At 45.9% G+C, this 21,951-nt stretch overlaps 1 protein-coding gene across 2 annotated transcripts in view; it reads right to left on the bottom strand.

The window, feature by feature from the left end:
- The window catches only part of LOC309346819 (tyrosine-protein phosphatase non-receptor type 11-like), a 55,324-nt gene that overhangs the window by 8,285 nt on the left and 25,088 nt on the right, over positions 1 to 21,951 (bottom strand). For both annotated transcript variants that reach the window (XM_081871038.1, XM_081871039.1), the window contains exons 2-9: positions 17,516 to 17,638; positions 11,144 to 11,338; positions 6,750 to 6,942; positions 5,779 to 5,898; positions 5,472 to 5,585; positions 4,348 to 4,444; positions 3,926 to 4,005; positions 1,831 to 1,986 (exon numbers count right to left, since the gene is read on the bottom strand). In XM_081871038.1, the coding sequence (XP_081727164.1) occupies positions 1,831 to 1,986; positions 3,926 to 4,005; positions 4,348 to 4,444; positions 5,472 to 5,585; positions 5,779 to 5,898; positions 6,750 to 6,942; positions 11,144 to 11,338; positions 17,516 to 17,638 (1,078 nt within the window). The remainder of the gene's footprint in view (positions 1 to 1,830; positions 1,987 to 3,925; positions 4,006 to 4,347; positions 4,445 to 5,471; positions 5,586 to 5,778; positions 5,899 to 6,749; positions 6,943 to 11,143; positions 11,339 to 17,515; positions 17,639 to 21,951) is intronic.

Below are 21,951 nucleotides of genomic sequence, written 5' to 3'. Positions count from 1 at the left end.
GAGAGATTAAATCCCATTAAAAGCAAAATTCCAGGCTGCATCAACAAAAGGAGAGTGCCCAGATCATGGGAAACAACAGTGCCACTCTATTCTGCCTTGGTCAGAACCCAACCTGGAGTGCTGTGCCCATTTCTGGGCACCAAAATTTAAGGAGGGTATTGGAATGTGTGCAGAGGAGGGTGACTAAGATGATGGAGGGTCCAGAAACGGAGCCTTATGAGAAGCGGTTGAGGGAATTGAGTATGTTTAGCCTGGAAAAGAGAAAAGTGAGAGGTGATGGGATGGCCACCTTCAAATATCTGGAGTGCTCTTGCATAGAAGAGGGAGCAAACTTGTTTTCCATTGCTCCAAGAAGCAAGGATGTGAACCAGTGGATTCAAATGACAGGAAAGGAGATTCTAGCTAAGCATTAGGAAGAACTTTCTGATAGGACAGTGCAAACAGGCTCTCCTTCACAGGCTGGAAGGCTACCTGTGTCAGGGGTTCTTCAGCTGTGATTCCTGTATTGTACAGGGATAGTCTAGAATTCAGCGGTTCTCAGCCCGTGGATCCCCAGATGTTGTTGGACTACAACTCCCATCATTCCTGAGCTCTGGCCTTGCTAGCTAGGGGTGATGGGAGTTTGTAGTCCAACAACATCTGGGGACCCACAGGTTGAGAACGGCTGGTCTAGATGGCTCTTGGGGTCCCTTCCATCTCTACAATTCTCTGACTCTATAATCAATGCAGATCTCCATGTGTTGCCTTTCAGCTAGGTCTACTATTTTCTGTAGGCACATGATTTGCAGTATCTCAGCTCTGACTGAAGTTGTGGTTTCCGTTGTACATAACAGAACTTGCACCTCGTTCTCTTGAAATGAAAGCACCTTGTTTTTCCGGAGCTCCCAAATGCTTAGCTTTGGAACATATGGAACAATTCCTCCTTGGTGTTCTCTTGCACACCTTTCCCCAGAATGACTCCAGGAGCCTATTCTCACTGGCTGACTCACTTCCTTACTCTCTCTCTGATTGGCTCCGATCAGCCCAAAAGGGTGAGAATGGCTAAAAATCTTCCCCCTTCCATGCTGTGATTGGGCAAGCTCTAGGATGCTGGAGACAGGGACCCCGTTGCACAAATCGTAAGGGATCTTCAATTCCCACAATCCTGGACTGCTACATCACCGGATAAGACAGTCCCTTAACTATCTGTTATCCATGAAAGAGGAGGGGAAAATGCAAGCTTGAAGTGGTGGGTGGGTGGGTGGGGGGCAGGCTATGATAGCATCCTATGAACAAGTTTCCAAACAGAGCTGGAGGGCACCAAGGAAGTGATTACGAACACCGCGATTTCCCTTTCTCGTTGTTGGTAATGAAACCAGCATTTTGAGAGGCAAGGCTGTTAATAAGGCTCTCAGCCAGCGTGGCAATTACCGGCTGGGTTCTGTGCTGGCTCCCTTTCAAGCCTCTGTTTGAAGAGGCTGTTCAAGCTCATCGTCAGCTAATTATAACCCACTTGCTCTTTCTGACATGCAGAGGTGGAGACAAAAATTAAGAATAAGGGAGCCCTGGCCAGCTCATCCGAGCCGTTACTTCAAACCAAAAAGGTTATGAGCCACAGCACAACTTCTGACACCATCGGAGCACCACTTGACATTTGGCCAGTGGGGTGTGGGAGCACGCATGTGGAAACTAGCCTACTTTGGAAAGGTAAAATTCGCATTTCTTGCTTTGCTGACTTTTGCCTCTGACCCTTTCCCTCCTTGGCACGTGGCCCTCAGAAGGTTGCTGGGAGGGGAATGTGGCCCTTATGCTGACAAGAAGCCCCCCCTCCTGCACTACTGAATGGCTCACCCTCCCTCGCTCCACTTCTTTGGTCGTCATGACAATGACGTGAGTATTCTCTTGGTAGACCATCGCCCAGAAGTCGTTCACTGTGGTTTGGAGGCAGCCCTGGGTGGCAATGTAGATTTTGCTGTGTTCAGAGCTCTTCCCGTCTTCAAGAACATTCTAGAACAGGGCGGGGGGGAGGGGCAGGGGGTGTTGGAAAGTAAGGGAAATGGGACACCCACACACACAAAAAGAGAATGGTGAGTATAAGGAAGAACAGAAAGACAAGCCCTAATGGATGACTAGCTTCGTTGTGCTCATTTAATTAATTAAAATTTATTAATTTCACCCACTGAAATCAGTGAACATGCCTAAGTGTGGTCCATTAATTTCAGCAGGTCTGCTCTGAGTAAAAATGAGTTGAATGTCACCCTAAATTATCGTTTCCCCCCACCCCATTTTAATGTATTTGTTTAATGATTAAATTATGACATCCAAAGCTACAGCCTCTTTACTGTACAGACACATTTAAAAGGGGAAAAAACCTATGTAAAATAAAATACTAAATGAAAAAGTTTAATCACCTCAGCTAATAAATAATAATAATGAAGATAATGATGATGAAAATAATAATAATAATAATAATAATAATGATGATGATGATGATGTTAGGGTCACAGAGTTCTCTGTACTACATGTGGGTTTACATTGCCTTGCTGGTCCAATAATTTTATAAAAGACTCAATTTTTCCAACAATAACAAAATCATCTGCTTGTCTGGCACATTAAACTTTTAAACGAACAGAAGCCAAAGTATTAGGCTGACATGATAAAAATCCTTGTACAGTGGTACCTCGTATGTCAAACAGAATCCGTTCCAGAAGTTCGTTCGACTTCCAAAACATTTGGAAACCAAAGCACGGCTTCTGAGTGGCTGCAGGAAGCTCCTGCAGCCAATCAGAAGCTGCGGAAGCCCCGTCGGACATTCAGGTTCCAAAGAACATGCACAAACCGGAACACTCACTTCCGGGTTTGCGGCATTCAGGAGCCAAAACGTTCGACTTGCAAGGCGTTCAGGATCCAAGGTACAACTGTACACCCACAGCTGAAATGGTACATGTTTAGGTTTAAAAAGTAGAATTTAACTAACTAAAAATAATTCCCATGACCCTCTGGGGGAAACTAGGACCACTAAGCTGATCTAACTAAGCACCAATGTGGCATAGCAGTAGTTAAAGCAGGAATGGGGAACCTATCCTCGTCCTGAAGTTGGTGGACTACGACTTCCATCATGCCTTACTTTTGGCTGTACAAGTTGGGGCTGTTGGGAGTTGGGAGTCCAAAAGCATCAGAGGCAGGGCGGTCCAACACGTGGCCCTCGAGGCCTTTTTGGTGGCCCTTGGCAACATTTAACACACAAACTCTGCAGCCCTCAGCTGCCTTCCTGAAGCCAGGTAAGCGAGGCACTGGGCTTTGGGAAAGAGGTGTGAGACTCTGGCAGGGTCCTAGAGTGCCCCCACCTCCTTCCCGAAGCCTAGCTAGTGGCTTCCCAGCACTAATTTTCCATCAAATTTTGGCACTGTGCGGGCTGTGGGTTCCATGTTGAAGTATTCTTGCGGCCCACTTGGTTTGAAAAGCTGGACTGCCCTAAATTAGAGTGCTAAAGTTGGGGGCCGGGAGGACCCAATATCTTACCTCTCTGCCCAGCTTAGAAGAAGAAGAAGAAGAAGAAGAAGAAGAAGAAGAGTTTGGATTTGACATCCCGTTTTATCATTACCCAAAGGAGTCTCAAAGCGGCTAACATTCTCCTTTCCCTTCCTCCCCCACAACAAACACTCTGTGAGGTGAGTGGGGCTGAGACTTCAAAGAAGTGTGACTGGCCCAAGGTCACCCAGCAGCTGCATGTGGAGGAGCGGAGACGCGAACCCGGTTCCCCAGAATACGAGACTACCGCTCTTAACCACTACACCACACTGGCTCTCTGCAAAAAGTAGTGCTGAGAACGAAAGGCCCTTTGTCCACGTTCAGAGACACCTGCTACTTTGCCACCCATTGCTTTGCAGGTTAAGATCAAGTCCTCTGGCCCTCCCCTCCCTGGCCTCAGGCCTTCTCTGCTCACCTTAATATAATTGGCATTGATGTAATCGGAACCTGGGACACTCTCATCTACGTCTCGGAGAGCCACTCGCGTCGTGTCAACTACACGAAGAGAGAAACATGGCATGATATTTTGGGGAGAAAATTGCAGCAATTCCCAGATGTATTTATAGGTTGTCTCCTGGATAACCCTCACAAATGACCATGCAAGGTAGTTTATGGCGGCACAAAAAAAGTGCACACACACACACACACACACACGTGTCACTGTCCCAAGATGTCCCAAGATGGTTAAGTCCGGATACAAATCCTAATCGCTCCACCACACCAGACCCATTGCTCTGCCTACTTTTCCTTCTGACTCCGCCCACCACTTGCACGCGGCCCTCGGAAGGTTGCCCTGGACAGGATGTGGCCCTCGGGTGAAAAAGCTGTGATGCTTACAGGGAAGGATGTTTTTGTAGCGGTTCTTCGCTTTGTTCTCTGCACGCTGTCCCTCTTTCCGTGGGTAGAGGAACTTGCACTCCTGCTGCTGCAGCATCTGCGAGGGCAGAAACAAGAAAGCGAGAAAGCTTGAATTTTAAAAAACACTCCGCATCCGCAAAGTGCTTTCGAAGAGGGAGTGTAAACCTTGAAGTGAAATCTGTACAAGCTACCTGCAATGTAGGCCAGTATCCCCAGGATTGCAAATAGGGGGCGCTGAAGTATTAAAAACCACTAGCTGCCTAAGGGGCCTCATTATGGCAAAGTGCAATATCAGAACTGGATTGGGAATCTGTTGGCAGGGGGGGAATCTCCTTTGGGTGAGACACAGAGGGGAGCAAATGGCTCACCCAGGTGAGCAATGGGATGGGAACTGCTGTCAAGGCAATTTGGTTACATTGAAAACTGTTGTCCTCGCTCTTTATTTCCTCTCACTTTCTCGTTCTTCAAGTTTCTCCTTTCCTTGTCTTTTCTTCCTTCTTTTTTCTCTTTTAGACTAAAGTAGCTGTTTTATCCCAGCATATTATAAAAAGATACTTTGTCGTAGGTATGTATTTTTGTGTATCTTTGAATAAGTTTCAAGAAATATATTTAATAATAATAAAGGGAAACAGTTGGACTCACAACTGTTTAGTTCAGTTCTATGACAGACTTGTTGATTTATTTGATGGTTTCTTTACTTTTTTATTTGCAAATCTAACAAAATTAAAAAGAAGGAGGAAATATAAAAAGGAAAAGAAATATTTCTATTTTTACTACTGTTGTTATTCTTATTCTTAACCCTCCATGACCTCACATTTGTTTATGGTTAAAACCTTTTTATTTCAGGAGGCCTTTGCAATAAAAAATTTTCTTTCTTTCTGATGATCTTTGTTCAAATTTCTGACATTCAAAACGTTGCTTTACATTTCGTTTAATGTACATATATCTTATTTCTTGCTATAAGCTGCTTTTAGAGCTAGGTTGGTAAAAAGTAGGATATACATGTTTAAAATAAATAAAAACAGATGTGGTATTTGCCAAACTTGGGTTTTTTGTGTGGAGACTGTAGTTTTTGTTATCTAATTCTTGTTTTTTCTGTGTACCTCAAACTCCTCCCAGAAGCCTTGCTTGGCCTTCTCGCTGTGGTCTGCCATTTTGTTCAGTTCCTTTACCCGGTTCTCAATGTTGGCGGCAATGATCCGTGTGGCATTGAAAGGCTGCAAGACAGGGATGAACAGAAGACAACCTCAAAACATGAAGGGCCAAGAAGAGAGAGAGGGGTTGAGTTGGGGTGGCAAGAACCAGAAAAAGGACATCCCTGAAGGACACAGCAAAGGCAGGCCCCTTCCTCGGGTGGCTTCTCCAATCAGGGACAACTCAGTCCCACCTAAATAACTGTTGCCATGTTACCTGTTTCAGGTGTACAACTGCCCCGGACTTCTCCACCATGGGGTTTTTCTTGTAGTGCTCCACTAAGTCCGTGAGGGTGTCAAAACGCTCGCCACCCCCAACGTCGTATTTTCCATCCAGCTGTGGGGGAAAGGCAGAGTTATGACCGCAGAAACAAACAAACAAACAAACACACACACACACACACACACACACACAGAGTGTGGTAGAGGCAGAACAAGATGTGGACTAGGACAATGTTGAGTCAAATCCTCACTCTCAGATCTCACCTTGGCCTAATTCAAAAGGCTGTGTAGTGCAGTGAAAAACATGTTAGTTGAGGGAAACCAAAGTTCAGCCTTATCCAAGAGGCTTTGCTAGGCTTTCTGCCTCTTAGATTTGTTGCAAGAATAAGACTTACTTATTTTCTGAGGGCGGAAGGGGGGAAAGGAACCATTCGTGCCATTATTTATAAATCTAATCTAATCCTGTCTGTCTATATACATATACATATATGAGAACTGTTGGTTTGCTTGGCATATGAATCTCACTTAATAAATATTTTGCATAATGGTTCCTGAGATCAAGAAGCAGGGCTTTCATCTACGTTTGGGTACAACTGGGTGCCATTTTGAATCATTTTGAGGACCTCACCTCACAAAAGTGCACTTTTGTGGGGCGTTCTTAAAATCCCCAAGCGACACTGGGTACAAGACTACTATTATAAATAAATAATAATTCAGCTCACCGCAATTGCTATTATTATTATATTTAGTGATGACAGTTATTGCCATTTTACAGTCTTGAGAGTTCATTGGCTTGAAACAGGCAAATGGCAAAACCTTTCACTGTAGCATCAATGCCTGTCCATCAGCACAATGGATTAAAGCTCAGCGACAAGGAGAAACTTCATGTTGGATTCCCACCCCCCGGGTGGATTTAACTAGAAACCTCTGAGGAATGTCTGACAATCTGCTTTCACAACACCTTACCTGGTACCGGATCATGATGTGAGTCACCCGGGGTTTCCGGTCCCCCGTATCAGCTTTGTCCTCGTTTGTCAGCACCGACAAGACAAAGTCTCCCGGCTTGCTCTGGCTGCCCCTCACCAGGAAGCTCCCGGGCTTCCCCTTCTCAGTGAGGAGCTTCTCAGCTTCTTTGCCCGTCAGGTGGCCGTGGTACCATCTAGGAAGGCAAAGAGCTTCAAGGAGAGAGTTTGGGGTGGTGCAGTAGGCCAAGAGATCAGGAGTTATGGCCAACTAAGTTCTGGGACTTAGGGATGCGGGTGGCACTGTGGGTTAAACCACAGAGCCTAGGACTTGCCAATCAGAAGGTCAGCGGTTCGAATACCCACGACAGGGTGAGCTCCCATTGCTCAGTCCCTGCTCCTGCCAACCTAGCAGTTCGAAAGCACGTCCAAGTGCAAGTAGATAAATAGGTACCGCTCCAGCAGGAAGGTAAACAGCGTTTCCGTGCGCTGCTCTGGTTCGCCAGAAGCGGCTTAGTCATGCTGGCCACATGACCCAGAAGCTGTACTCCAGCTGCCTCGGCCAATAAAGCGAGATGAGCGCCGCAACCCCAGAGTCGGTCACGACTGGACCTAATGGTCAGGGGCCCCTTTGCCTTTACCCAAGTTCTGTCTAGAGTATGATTATTTATTGAATTTATATACCGCCCTATACCCAGGGGTCTCAGGGCAGTTCACAGAATAAAATCAAGATATAAAACCACAAAATACCTAATAAAAATAGAAACAACAACCCAATAGCCCCTCCCCAAAAAACCATTTTAAAAGGATATAGGATGTAAATCAGATCAACCAACGGCCTGGTTAAAAAGAAATGTTTTTGTCTGGCGCCTAAAGGTGTATAATGAAGGTGCCAGGCAAACCTCCCTAGGGAGAGCATTCCACAGACAGGGAGCCACTGCAGAGAAGGCCCTGTTCTCATGTTGCCACCCTTCTCTTGAGGAGGAGGCAAACAAAGAAGGGCCTCAGAAAATGATCTCAAGTGTCTGGGTTGGTTCAAATGGAAAGAGGCAGTCCTTGAGGTACTGTGGTCCTGAGCCATTGAAGGCTTTATAGGTCAAGACCAGCACTTTGAATTGGGCGCGGAAACTAATTGGTAACCAGTGCAGTTGGACCAGGATTGGTGTAATATGCTTAAACTGTCTTGCTCCGGTGAGCAACCTGGCTACTGAATTCTGCACCATTGAAGTTAATGGGCAGGAACACAGGACACTGGTACAGAATCAGACCCCTGGGTCCATATAGCTCGGTAGTGTCCACACTGACTGATTGTCCGCCTCTCCAAGGTTCCAGGCAGGGCATCTCTCCCAGTCCTGCCTGGAGATCCTGGGGATTGAACCTGGACTCTTCTGTAGGCAAAGCAGATGTTCTGCCAATGAGCTACAGCTCTTCCCTGGACCAAAGACAGTCATGGCTCCTAGCAACAACGGCAATATTCCACCCTCCTCTGAACTACATTTAATCATAGCTAAATTTCATATATTTATAGTCAATTTCAACATTGTGAAACAGGTTTGCTCAAGGACATGTTCCAGGCAGGCGGGGAAATACTAAGGGTATTAAAGGTAAAGGTAAAGGGACCCCTGACCATTAGGTCCACTTGTGACTGACTCTGGGGTTGCGCGCTCATCTCGTGTTATTGGCCAAGGGAGCCGGCATTTGTCCGCAGACAGCTTCCGGGTCATGTGGCCCGCATGACTAAGCTGCTTCTGGCGAACCAGAGCAGCGCACAGAGATGCCGTTTACCTTCCCGCTGGAGCAGTCCCTATTTATCTACTTGCACTTTGACGTGCTTTCGAACTGCTAGGTTGGCAGGAGCAGGGACCAAGCAAGGGGAGTTCACCCCGTCGCAGGGATTCGAACCGCCGACCTTCTGATCGGCAAATCCTAGGCTCTATGTTTTAACCCACAGCGCCACCTGCGTCCCACTAAGGGTATTAGTTAGCATTAATATAGTAAGCCCGCAACCTGTGCACATTTAACTTGTGTGCATTCAGCACTTGGCAATTTTTTTTTTTTTTTAAAGGAAGTAGAAAGGGGGGCAGATTTAAAAAGACTTTGGCAATCCCACCCGCTATTACACCCAATGTGTTTTGACTATATGCGATTTTGGCTTTAGGCATGATGCTTGGAATTCAACCTCAACGTTAAGTTACGGTGTTACTAAGGATACAAAGCAGAGCTGGAGAGGGGTGTGGTCTGGGGAAGTGGGCGTGGCTTAGTAGGGGTGTGGTCTGGAAAGATCCCCAAGGGCCATCCTGGCCTGCAATTTGCCTCTGTGCCTGCTTGCATCATGGGGGTGCAGGTATATAAGGGAGAGAGAAGGCAGTCCTGCAAGCTCCACCCCCTTTCCCTTCTAGACCCACCTACAGTTGACCAGTGGGCCCCACAGATGTGATGATACCTCAGGCTTTAGCTTGCCTCTTTATGTAAATTTTTTACACACATGCATACTTTATATGTGGTGAGCAGATACGGACAATAATAGTGATAATGATAGTAGTAATAATAATAATAATAATAGCCCGTCCATTCTAAGCATAGGGGAGAAACTGATTATTTGCATTTTAGTGAGAAGATACCCAGTTCACACTTCTTGAACCAATTCACAAGCCAAAACCCAATAATATTTCAAAAATTCTATCTTCCCCGAATTTTGCAATGCAACTCTCCCTCCAAATAATGCATTTACTGGGAGGGAAAGTGTGCTGGAAAATTGTGTGAAAATAACACAAGGAAAATGCATTACATGAGGAGAGAAGTTGCAGCAAAAATGTATATTATTAGTTAAAACTGGATATAATAATGCGTCCGTTAGGAGAAACTTGACATGAAAACGCTGGTGGATTTTCATGGGGTGGGGAGATCGCCAATTGCTATGGAAGAACTGAATGGAGAACTGCAAAAATGAGAAAATGAGAAAAAGCATGATTGTCAGATTCCTCCATCCTGACTGCACACCTGAGGCAGACACCAGCACTAGGCCTCCAGCTTGCCCCATAAGGAAGGCCTCTCTTTCTTGTAAGCTTGAACCTCTACCCCTCCATCCCTAGATGGCGCCATCAGCCTATTTTGAGGAGTGACTCTCTTTCCCCACACAGCAAAACAAACCCCTCAACATGGAGGTACTTTCTGCCCCTGGGTCCTAGAGGTTCCTATCTTAATGTCATTAGCCCTGGCTGTGAAAAAATAAAGGAATTAAGAGATAGGAACAAGAGTTAAGCAAACACGTGGAAACCAAGGCCCCGCCTTTAAGCTGTCGTGTCTTCCCCCAAAGAATCCTGGGAGCTGTAGTTTGTGGATTGGTGCTGAGAGTTGTTAGGAGACCCCTATTCCTCTTAAAGAACTATGATTCCCAGACTTCCCTGAGAAAACAGATGGATCGTTAAACCACTCTAGTTAATTTATGTGTAAATCGGCTTGAGACCATGGCTCAGAAAGTAATTAATAAATCAACAATTACGATGCCAATTATAGCTCTGTGAGGTGACGGAGTCTTCTAACGACTCTCAGCACCCCTAACAAACTACAATTCCCAGGATTCCTTGGAGGAAGCGTGACTATTTAAAGTGGTACAATACATGTATAACGCAGGTGGGGCCCAAATTTGCCAACAGACCCAGGGCCCAGGTCTGGTATCGCCAAGCAGATGCCAGGACCCGCCAGAGACTCCTGCCCTATTCTCCTCCCCATTCCTTAATCTTCTTCCTCAGTGTCAGGAGGCTGCCATTTTAAATCCCCCCCAAAGCCCCAGAATGATTCAACACCAGAGGCATTGTGGGAAATAAACATGGTGCCCACCTCATCAGAAAGTGCTGGGTAAGCCTTATGGAGGTGTCCAAGTGGTACAGGATGGGGCCCTTAACACAGCAGCATGCTGAGAGCTGCTTCTATAACAGACATGGAAAACCTGTGGCCCTTATTGGATATTGTTGGACACCAACTTCCATCATCCATGATCAGAGGCTATGCTAGCTAAGGCTGATGGGAGCTGGAGTCTAGCAACCCCTGGAGGGCGACAGGCTCCCCATCTCTGGAAGCCTGTGACCCTCTAGGTCAGGGTTTCCTAAACCCGGGTCTCTAGCAGTTTTTGGACCACAATTCCCATCATCCCTGGCCACTGGGGTCCAAAAACAGCTGGAGGGCCACAGATCCCCCAGCTCTGATCTAGGAAGCAGCAGCAGAAACTACAATTTTTTGCATTTATACAACACTTGAAGTTCAAAGCAGTTTACACGTATGTTCCGTCTCTCTCACACAACCACCCTATAAGGTAGGCCAGGACGGTGCCCAGGGAACTCAGCATGAGAACAGAGCATGCAAACAGGGCTCAATCTGGGGCAGGAGCTCCCAGCTCACCTTTCTGAGGTGGGATCTTGGCAGTTGAGAGGAAACTTCAGCTCAATGATGTTGCTGTTCTTTTCCCGCAGGAGACCTTGCTGTTCGGTGTAATACTGGACCAGCTCTGCCAACGTGGCAAACTTCTCCCCGCCATACAGGTCGTAGTAGTCCCCGGAGTTCTGGATTTTGATGTGTGTGACTTCGTCATTTCTCCTGGAGCCGGAAAGTGGTTGCGAGCGGGAGAAAGAAGAGAACAGAATTTGTAACGCTGGGTATAAAGACAAACAAAAGCATCATATTCAGTGACCTATCAAACAACCAGCCCAAGGGCAAATGATGAGTGGGGGCAAATCCATTGCAGTCCCACCCCCACCCCCCACAACCTTAGGTTCCCTACATTTCCACATCTGTTTGTGAACTCTGTTTTTTTTTGGGGGGGGTTAGAATCATGAAAAATGGTCAGCATTTTAGGGCTCATTTTGCACTGCCTAATATACATATTTTTGCAAAGTGGTTTCCTGTGATATAAAGCATTTTTCCATGTTATTTTCACCAATATATGCATTTATTAAATGCACCCTTGACCCCAGTATATACATTTTTGCACATGCTACTTGGCTACTGCCCCCAGTGTGGTTTAACTACCAGTCCCCCTTCCCAGGGAAACATAGAATTGTGAAGGGAACAGAGGTTTCCTAACCGTTCTTGGCACCCTTAACGAACTACAGCTCCCATAATTCTTTGGGGGAAGACGTAACTGTTCCAAGTGACATTGTGATGCTTGAGAGGTATTGGTGTGAATGTGGTTTTGGGTTCAAAACCCCACCAAGCCCTGAAGATTATGTGTCACTCGTTGTCACTCTACCAAACAGGGTTCTTGTGTGGGGAGGAAAAGTGGGGTCTAAAAATCAGCTAACAACTGATTGTAACACCTGTTTGCAAAACAAACTCTGGAAGCAAGAGCCTACATGAGGCAGAGTGGTAGGTTGACATTCAGGTGCAAATCTTCACTTGGCCTTTAAACTCTCTGAGGGACTCTGGCCAGTCTGTCTGTCTGTCTGTCTGTCTGTCTGTCTGTCTCTCTCTCTCTCTCTCTCTCTCTCTCTCTCTTCTTGCATACTTGTTATGAAGACAAATTTGGTATGTGTGGGGTAGAATCACGCACACTGCTCTGAGATTCCTGGATCAAGTGCCAGCACCAGGGACTTCCCCGTTGATGCTGACAGGGCCTTTTCAGTGATGGCTCCCCAGTTGTGGAATACCCTTCATTAACCTTCAGAAGGAAATGCATTCCTGCTCCCCCTGGCTGAACAACCCTGTTCCTGGCAACCCCAAAATCACTGGACGGAAGAACGCTTCTGACCATAACTGCTTTTAGACGTTTGCAATTGGTTTTTTTGTAGAATGCTTTCATTTGTTTTAGAATGCTTTCTTTTTTTAAATTGAGCATCTGTTTGCCACTCTGGGCTTCCAGGGGAGGAAGGGAAGGATATAAATTCAATAAATAACTAAATCAAAAGTGGGATAAGCATCACCATCAGAATATCTGCACAGCCATCAGAAACCGATGCAAGGTTTTGTTTTTTGTTTAATGTGCATTTTTTTGTTTCTTAAATAGTATTGGCATTTGTCAGCACTATGAATAAAGACTCTGAATAAAGGTCTAATTCAGTATAATAAGGAAGTTTCCTGTGTTTCTAAATGAGCCCAGCTCTTAGGGGAGAGTCCCCTGCTGCCAATCTTACTGGACTCCCGCAACTGGGAGTGACCAAATTCACTGGCCCACCAAGCCTTTTAGAAGCAGACAACCCCTCCCGGACTGAACTCATCCATCAGGCATCTGGAGGCCTAAAGGGGCCAGCTCAGCAGGCAGGCAGGCAGCCTCTTAAGTGCCTTTAAATGCAATTAGCCTCCCTCCTCTTAGGAAAGCCAGGGAGGGGAGAAAAGGCCAGAAAGGGTCCCCAACGGGCCTGCGCCTGTGCTCTCAGCACTGCTAATAGCCAAATGGGATTAACCCATTCCGCACTGGAAAGAAGAAGACAGAAAGTTGCTCACAAACCACTGTTTCCATCCTAACTGGTTTGATGAAGTTTTAAAAAAATGGTAAGCATATTACAGGGTGTCCAGCACCCCTCTGGGGCATCAGAGACCGGTGTCTTTCTTTGCATTATTATTGTCATTGTTAAAGCTTTTTAATGATACAAAAATTAATCTATATAAAAACAAAAGCGGAAAAAGGAGAGAGAGAAAGAGAGAGAGAGAGAGAGAGAGAGAGAAGCATGCATGGGGGGGGGACAGAAAAGAAAGAAAAAAGGAAAGGTGATAGGGAAGAAGGAAAGGAAAGGAAAGGAAAGGAAAGGAAAGGAAAGGAAAGGAAAGGAAAGGAAAGGGAAGGCTTCCAATTCTTTATCTGTCAGTTACATACAAAGAATTATTCAAAACATTTGCTCCACAATAAGATTCTACTTTCCAGAAACCAGTACAGTGGTACTTTGAGTTAAGAACTTAATTCATTCTGGATGTCTGTTCTTAACCTGAAACTGTTCTTAACCTGAAGCATCACTTTATCTAATGGGGCCTGCTGCTGCACCGCCGGAGCACGATTTCTGTTCTCATCCTGAGGTAAAGTTCTTAACCTGAGGTACTATTTCTGGGTTAGCGGAGTCGGTAACCTGAAGAGTATGTAACCCGAGGTACCACTGTATTTTTTCAATCTTCAAACCCAAATATATTGCAAGTTTGCAGACCAGAGTCTCTCCCAGATGCCAGGGACTGGACTGGGGACCGTCTGCTTGCAAAGCACTGAAACTATGGAACTCACCGCCACAGGAGGCAGTGATGGCACCCCAGTTTGGATGGCTTTATAAGCAGATTCTCTCAGGGAGGAGAGTGCCACTGATGGCTGCAAGCCACAATGGCTCTGCATTGAAACCACAAGGGCTTGTGTGCTCAAACCGTGTTTGTGGATTTTCCCACAGGCATCTGGTCGGCCACTGTGAGAACAGGATGCTGGGCTAGAGGGGCCATTGGACGGATCCAGCAACCTCATCTTTCATCCTGGCATCTCGTATGCTCATTGACACGATTGCTCCTGAGTGATCCTGGAGCATTACTGAGCTGTGAATGAATGTGGTAAAAGCAAGGGAAATGTTTTTAAATGGGCAGGCTATGCTAACAACCTGGAAAAAAGCGTGCAGTTCTAAAACCGGGGTGGGGGGTGGGGAATAAAAGAGGAAATTACACACAATCCTTTGCAAATGACCAGGCCACCACACAAATGCTTCTCTGCCAGAACCGCCTACATCTAAACGCCCGACAATGCTTCCGTGGAGTCACGCTCAATTTGTTTGATGCCAAAATCGCTTCTGCACAAAGAAGGGACACCTGTGGCCTCGCCACAGAGGCAGCTATTGAGCGAAGGCGGCAGGGTCCCTCTCCAAACCAGCAGCTGGATTAAATAATTACATGAAAACGGCTGCGGCTGCAAATTTCGCTTCGCGGGAGAAGAACCTCCGTCGCCCTCAGATCCGTCTTGGCGCGGTTTTAGAAAGGAAGACGGCTCTCTTTCCCTCTCTGAAGCACACAGCTGCAGCTGCTAATTACCTCAAAAGCTCTCTGAGATATGAAAGCTGAACCGCCAAGAGTGCCGGGATGGGCTGCCCTTGCCTGCCGATTGGCAATAAATCCGTGCTTCCCTCAAAAATGCACACAGGTGTCTCTATCAATACCGTGTTTGACGGAGGCCAAAACTGTTCCTTGTAAGACTCACAGTGGAGGGGGGTGGGAAATGTGTTCACCTGCTGGTTGGAGCTCAAGACAGCAAGGGGAGCGGTAAAGAGGACTGCAGGGACCCGAGTTCATATCCCACCCAACCTAACCTACCTCGCAGGATCATCGCAAGGAGAGAGAGAGAAGTCTAGGAATAAAAGTTTCACAGAATTGGCTGCCAGGTAGGAGAACAGAGACCAGAGAGAGGAGCATGAGGCTGGAGATGCAGAGATGTGCTTGCTCTGTGTGGGATCCAGAGCAGCACCTGATGGAGAAGGAAGGTATCTGGGGGTGTTAATGCTGCAAGTACTTCCACCCTAGGCTTAGGCTGTATCTATGTGTAACTAAAACCATATGTCCTACTACAGGCACCAGAATCTCCACTGGTCCATTCAAAGGAAACCAAATTCTAGGATAGCACTGCAACTCTTGGAGTCTTTAAATACAGTGGTACCTCGGGTTACGAACGCTTCAACTTACGTTTTTTAGGGTTACGAATGATTGTAACCCGGAAGTAAGTTGTCCAAGCTCTCGGAGGCCTCACCGCTGCCTGGAGGGAAACCCGGACATCGGCGGGGCCTACGGAGCTCTCTGAGGCCTCCACGAATGCAGGGAGCCAAGCCGATTGTGATTGTGGAAGAGGACCCTGAGCCCCCTCCAAACAGTGAGTTTGGAAATAATTTTTTTTTCATCTAGAATACTGTCTTATTTATTTTATAGTACAGTACATTGATTATTGCATTCCTTTTTTGGATCAATGGTCTCGTGAAACAGTAAAATTTGTGTTAAATTGCCGTTTTAGGGGGTGTTTTTTCATCGTCTGGAACGGATCAATCCACTTTCCATTACTTTCAATGGGAAAGTCCGCTTCAGGTTAAGAATGCTTCAGGTTAAGTACAGACTTCCGGAACCAATTAAGTACTTAACCTGAGGTACCACTGTACTTGGAGCTTTTGGGGTGGGGGGGGGGAGAGTGGGGGAATGTAACAACAACAAAAATATTCCTGTACCTGCTTAGCGTGTAAGCAAATACGGGCCACTTTCACAAAGGGAAATTTCTGTAGCCGTGTGACAATGTGGAAGAGGAGGCGGAAACACTATTATCTAGCAATATCTCCTCCCCACTCCCCCTGAAATAATCTGCATTATAGCTGCAGCCAAGAACATGAGACCCGCTCTCAGAAAACGTCCCCCGTTCTTCATGTTAAATGGATTCCTCATCCAGAGGCTCTTCAAGCTCCCTTTCCTTGGCGCTTGCGTTTCCCCGAAGGCTGGCTTGCGGCCCAAACACCTCTTACAGAAATGCACAGAGCACCAATTCCTGCTCCTTAAATTATTTACCGAGATCCAGCTACAGCTGTAAGTGGATGAGCTTATTCCTTGCCCCCCCCCCAGCAGCAGCTAAACATTCAGAGGTTTGGAAAGATCAAGAGGGGTTTTTCCAAGCCGGCGGACTCTGCCCTGAGATCACCGGATGGTTTGGCAGCAGCCCCAAGGAAGCTGGCCAACTTGCAGATGCAAGAACACTAGCACCCCATGCAGAGTGTGCCTCTGAGCATGAGCAGAGTGCCTCATCACTCGCACAAGAGTTCTTTTCCACCTGATTAAAACAGTTTCGTTTTGCAGGACCCTCTCTTTCTCCTGCAACTTTCAAACAAAACTGTTATTCAGATGTGTTTCTGCCTCTGACCATGGAGGCAGAGTATCACCAGTCCTGGCTAGCAGTCACTGATAGCCTTCCCCTCTATTAATTTGTCTAGTCCTCTCTGAAAGCAACCCAAGCTGGTAGCCTGGGGAGGTGAGGCACCAGTTGGCTATCATTGGTCTACACCAATGTTTCCCAAAAGTGGGTCTCTAGCTGTTTGGGGACTACAAATCCCATCATCCCTAGCTAGCAAGACCAGTGGTCAGGCATGATGGGATTTGTAGTCCCAAAGCAGCTGGAGACCCAAGTTTGGGAAACATTGGTCTACACTGACCAGCAAAGTCTCTCCAGGATTTCAGCCCTGCCTGGTTGGATCTTCTGCATGCAGAGTAGCAGCTCTGCCACTGGTCTTTCCATCCTTCTTGTGGGTGAAAAGGAAAACTCTGAATGTCTGATGTGTACTGAGGGTGAGGGCACAGCAAATGTTTTGATGTTGAATAATAATAATAATAATAATAATAATAATAATAATAATAATAGTTTATTTATACCCCGTTCATCTGGCTGGGCTTCCCCAGCCAATCTGGGCAGCTTCCAACAAAATATTAAAATACAGTAATGCATCAAACATTAAAAGCTTCCCTAAATAGGGCTGCCTTCAGATGTCTTCTAAAAGTCTGGTAGTTGTTGTTCTCTTTGACATCTGGTGGGAAGGTGTTCCACAGGGTGGGTGCCACTACTGAGAAGGCCCTCTGCCTGGTTCCCTGTAACTTACCTTCTCGCAGTGAGGGAACTGCCAGAAGGCCCTTGGTACTGGACCTCAGCGTTCGGGCTGAATGATGGGGGTGGAGACACTCCTTCAGATTTTTTTAGGATTCATTCCACTCATAATTTGTTCCGCTGAGAACATGGCACCATGCTATTGGTTCCAAGCTGGCCCGTCCATCCCAAAGTTGTTGTTTTTGAACATTTCATACCTGACGGATAAGGTGAAGTCTCCCGGGTTGCTTTTACTGGGCCGGGCTAAAAAACTCCCATGGACTCCTCGGGTTAACAGCAACTTCTCCGCTTCAATGCCATTGATGTTTGGGTGAAACCACCTTGAGGTGGGGGGGGGGGAGAGGGAGAGAAGCAGAAGAGAACTACAGCATTAATAAAAAGATGACACAGAGCATTCTACCAAGGATAGGGATGGGTACACACTTAAGAAGAGTCCTGCTAAATCAGGTCAAAGGCCCACCTAGTCCAGGATCCTGTTCTTACAGTTGCCAACCAACAACAGCAACTCTCCCTTCTTGCAATTCCCAGGAACTGGTATTGGGCAGTATCCTGCCTCTGATGCTGGCATACATCATAGCCATTTTGGCAAGTAGCCACCGACAAGCCTTATCCTCCATGAATTTATCAACCCCACTTTTAAAGCCATCCAAGTAGAATAGAAGAAGTTGGACCAGGTCAAAAATTCCTCCTAGTCCAGCATGTTGTTCCCAGTGGCCAGCTAGATAACTATGGGAAGCTGGCAAACAGGACAGCAAATATCCCCACTTGTTGTTTTTTTCATTAAAAAAAATGGGAATGGAAAGTTAGATTCCTTGCATCTGTAACAATCGCACCTGAGCATTCTCAGTGGAAAGCTTTCGGAAGTCCCTCTAGGTTGGTATCTGGGCAGAGACTTAAGAGTCTCTGTGTGCATCGGATGAAACCAGGTCATCGTGGCTCACTGCTATCAAATGTGAGCTCACGGGTGGTTCTACGTCCTCTGGGCTTCCCCTAGGCAGATGCAGCCTTAATATAGATCCCACAAATGATTATTTTGCATAGCTCTGCGGCACCTGTGGCCGGCATTGGCTCGGTTCCCCTCCCACGCCCTGCCTCCAAAACCCATTTGCTGATTGTTTTATTTCAGAACACAATAAAATAAGGAGAGCTCTATGTGGTGGGAATGTAAAATTGTTTTAAAAAAACTTCTGGGAAATGATATACAACGAATTGAAAAAAATGTTTAAAATAACATTTGTTAAAAAAAAAAAAAAACAGAAGCCTTTTTGCTAGGCATTTCAGGTCAAGAACTGCCAAAAGAAAAATGGAAAATATTTATTTATGCTACAACAGCAGCAATAATCTTATTAGCTCAAGGGTGGAAGAAAGAAGCAGTACCAACGAAAGAACAATGGCAAGAAAAATTGAGGAACTATCCAGAATTAGCAAAGTTAACAGATAAACTGCATGAAAAGGACAATAGAAACTTTAAAAATGAATGGGAATCTTTAACAGTTTATTTACAAAAATAACATAAAGAATTGGACTCATTGGCGGGTTTTGAATAAACACCCACAATTTTATTTAATTAAAACATGGAGGAAGATAATGTAATGATATTTTGTGTATATTAACATGCAGAAGATAACAATTTTTGTAACAAACCAGAGAGGGAAGATGAGGGAAGTCACCGGAGAGGGGGGTGAAAAATGTAAAATTGGACAACTGTTATTTGTTATAAAAGAGGAATTTTAATAAAATATTTATTTATTTTTAAAAAAGGAGAGCTCTGCTGAATCAGGCCAAGGGTCCATCTAGGCCAGCATCCTGCTCTCACAGTGGCCATCCATAAGCCTGCAAGATGGATATGAGCACAACAACTCTCCCCCCACTTGTGATTCCTAAGAAGTGGCGTTCAGAGGCATATTTATTCCGAATGGTGATAGAACATGGGCCGTCACGGATAGTATCCATTCATGGCCTTCTCTGTCACAAATTTATTTCAGCCTCTTTTAAAGCCAGCTTATCTCTACTTCTTGTGGGAGTGAGTTCCAGAGGAAACTAGGGGAACTGTTATCCATTCCCTTAAGGAGGGGGCGTGGTTTGCAATCAAACAACATCCAGAGCAGGCATAGGCAAACTTGGCCCTCCAGCTGTTTTGGGACTACAACTCCCATCATCCCTAGCTAACAGGACCAGTAGTCAGGGGTGATGGGAGTTGTGGTCCCAAAACATCTGGAGGGCCAAGTTTGCCTATGCCTGACTCACAGCACCCATATAGGATCATTGCTCATGGCAGCTGGGGATGTGGGGAACTGTTGTCTCAAGGGACACAGGTTCTTATGGAGTACAGAGCAGGGCTGATTCCAAGTTTGATGGGCTCCTTCCTACCTCTGTGCTACCTCATGGGCTCACCTGACAGTGGTGGGCAGCGGCAGTACTCTGAATGAGCCACCATTTTAATTTGCCATAATACCTACAGAGCAACACTGTCTCAGGGCAATGCAGGAAATTAAGATGGTGGCACTCAGCTGCTGAGTCTGGGTTTAAAAAGGGGTCCAGGGTTGGGGTCAATAACAATGGGTTGGGGTCGAGGATGCTGGGTGTTGACGCCAGGTCAGATATACAGTGTTAAGATTTCTGGAACGGATTCTGTTTGACTTCCCAGGTACGACTGTATAATATAAATGGAAAACTTGGGAATCATGTTTAATGATTTCTGTGCAATCTTACATACATTTTACTTACCAAACAAAACTAAATTATATTCATTTAACCCAAGTATCTTTCGAATTCCCAAGTCATGCTACAACTTTTCAGCACCCGTCATTTGGGAGTTTGAAAGTTGAAAAATTCAACACACCCTAATGTGCAAGGGTCAGTGAGAAATTCCCTCTTGCCATACACAGATATCCATCAAAGCCAGGTCATTTTATTTTCTGCTGCAGTACTTTGGAACTCCCTGTCTATTGGCGTCAGGAAAGAACCCCCATCTATTCTTTATAGGAATCTCCCTGAAACATTTTTTGTTTAGGCCAACAGCATATCCAGAAAAACAGGTTGCCTCCAATGCTAGTCTTAAGTAGAGTACACCAATGGAAATTAATGAACTTACGTCCATCAATTTCAGTTGGTCTATTCTGAAAACAAACAGCCCTGGATATAACTGACAGAATGCAAACCTGCCTTCCAATCTGCTTAACAGTTTATTTTAATTCTCTTTTAAGCATTCTTAAAATACCTCCTTCTAACACTTGCATTTTTATTTCATAAACCACTTAGCAGGGGTCAGCAAACTTTTTCAGCAGGGGGCCGGTCCACTGTCCCTCAGACCTTGTGGGGGGCCGGACTATATTTTGAGGGGGGAAATGAATGAATTCCTAAGCCCCACAAGTAACCCAGAGATGCATTTTAAATAAAAGCACACATTCTACTCATGTAAAAACACCAGGCAGGCCCCACAAATAACCCAGAGGTGCATTTTAAACAAAAGGGCACATTCTACTCAGGTAAAAACAGGCTGATTCCCAGACCGTCCGCGGGCCGGATTGAGAAGGCGATTGGGCCGGATCCGGCCCCCGGGCCTAGTTTGCCAACCATTACTTACAGCTTTGATTACAAGCAACCGCTGTATAAAGGCTTTGAAATAAATAAATCTGCAGTGCCACTTCCACCCTAATGGACCGGTTTACCTGACACACAACTTCATCTACAGAGCAGTGGTTAGAGTGTAGCACTAGTACCTCGGAGACCAGAGTTCAAATCCCCACTCGGCCATGAAGTGAACTGGGAGTGGCCAGCCTAATCTACCTCACAGGGTTGTTGTGAGGATAAAATGGAGAGCAGAAGAACTATGAATACCGCCTTGAACTCCGTGAAGGAAAAGGTGGGGATATCAATGCAACCCATCAACAAAGACTCCATTCACCAGCCCGCTATCACTCCATTGCAGCCGAAAAACTAGAAAAGGCATCTGACCATCACACAGCGAATGACTCACTTCTCAGCGACGGGAAGATCACCAGGAAAGAAGAGGGAGCCAGCTTAAAAAAGCACCAGGCAACCAGTTTTAATGCCATTAGCTCTGAAATAAGGTTGTCAAAAAGGGTCAGGACTCTCCTCCTCTTAATGTCCTGGCTTGCAACAGAGTGAGTGATTACTTTAATAAGAGAAAATAAAAGCAAAGAAAGGTTTTTAAAAAAGAAAAATGTTGCACGGCCCTTTTGATGGAGCCGAAAGGAAGGAGGTTAAGGGGATTGGAAGGTTCTTAGGGTGGTAAACAACTCCAAATTGTATATGTTTTACGCGGATGCTACAGAAATGGTCCAAATATTTATAGAACCTGCCTCTCCCAAAACACTTGGAGGAAGCTTCCGGCAATCAAACAAAATGTAAGTCGATATAATTAGTGCAGAGTCATTTCGGTGACCGTAAAGAGCTGCCTGCTGGTTGCTGGATTAGGCCAAAGGCCCACCTAGTCCAGCATCCTATTTTCACAGAAGCCAACCAGGGACCTATATGGGAAGCCCATAAACAGCAACTCGCCTCACAGGGAATGCAAGTGGCGATTTTGGCACTTTTCCAGATGTAATGTCTTCCATAGAGATGCTGCTTTAGGGGCAGAAACCCATTGGAGAGGAGGGCCCTCATCCCC

This window comes from Podarcis erhardii (assembly GCF_964252035.2).
Source record: "Podarcis erhardii genome assembly, chromosome: 7".
Taxonomy (NCBI): Eukaryota; Metazoa; Chordata; class Lepidosauria; order Squamata; family Lacertidae; genus Podarcis; species Podarcis erhardii.
This window is presented reverse-complemented; position numbering and strand designations above follow the sequence as displayed.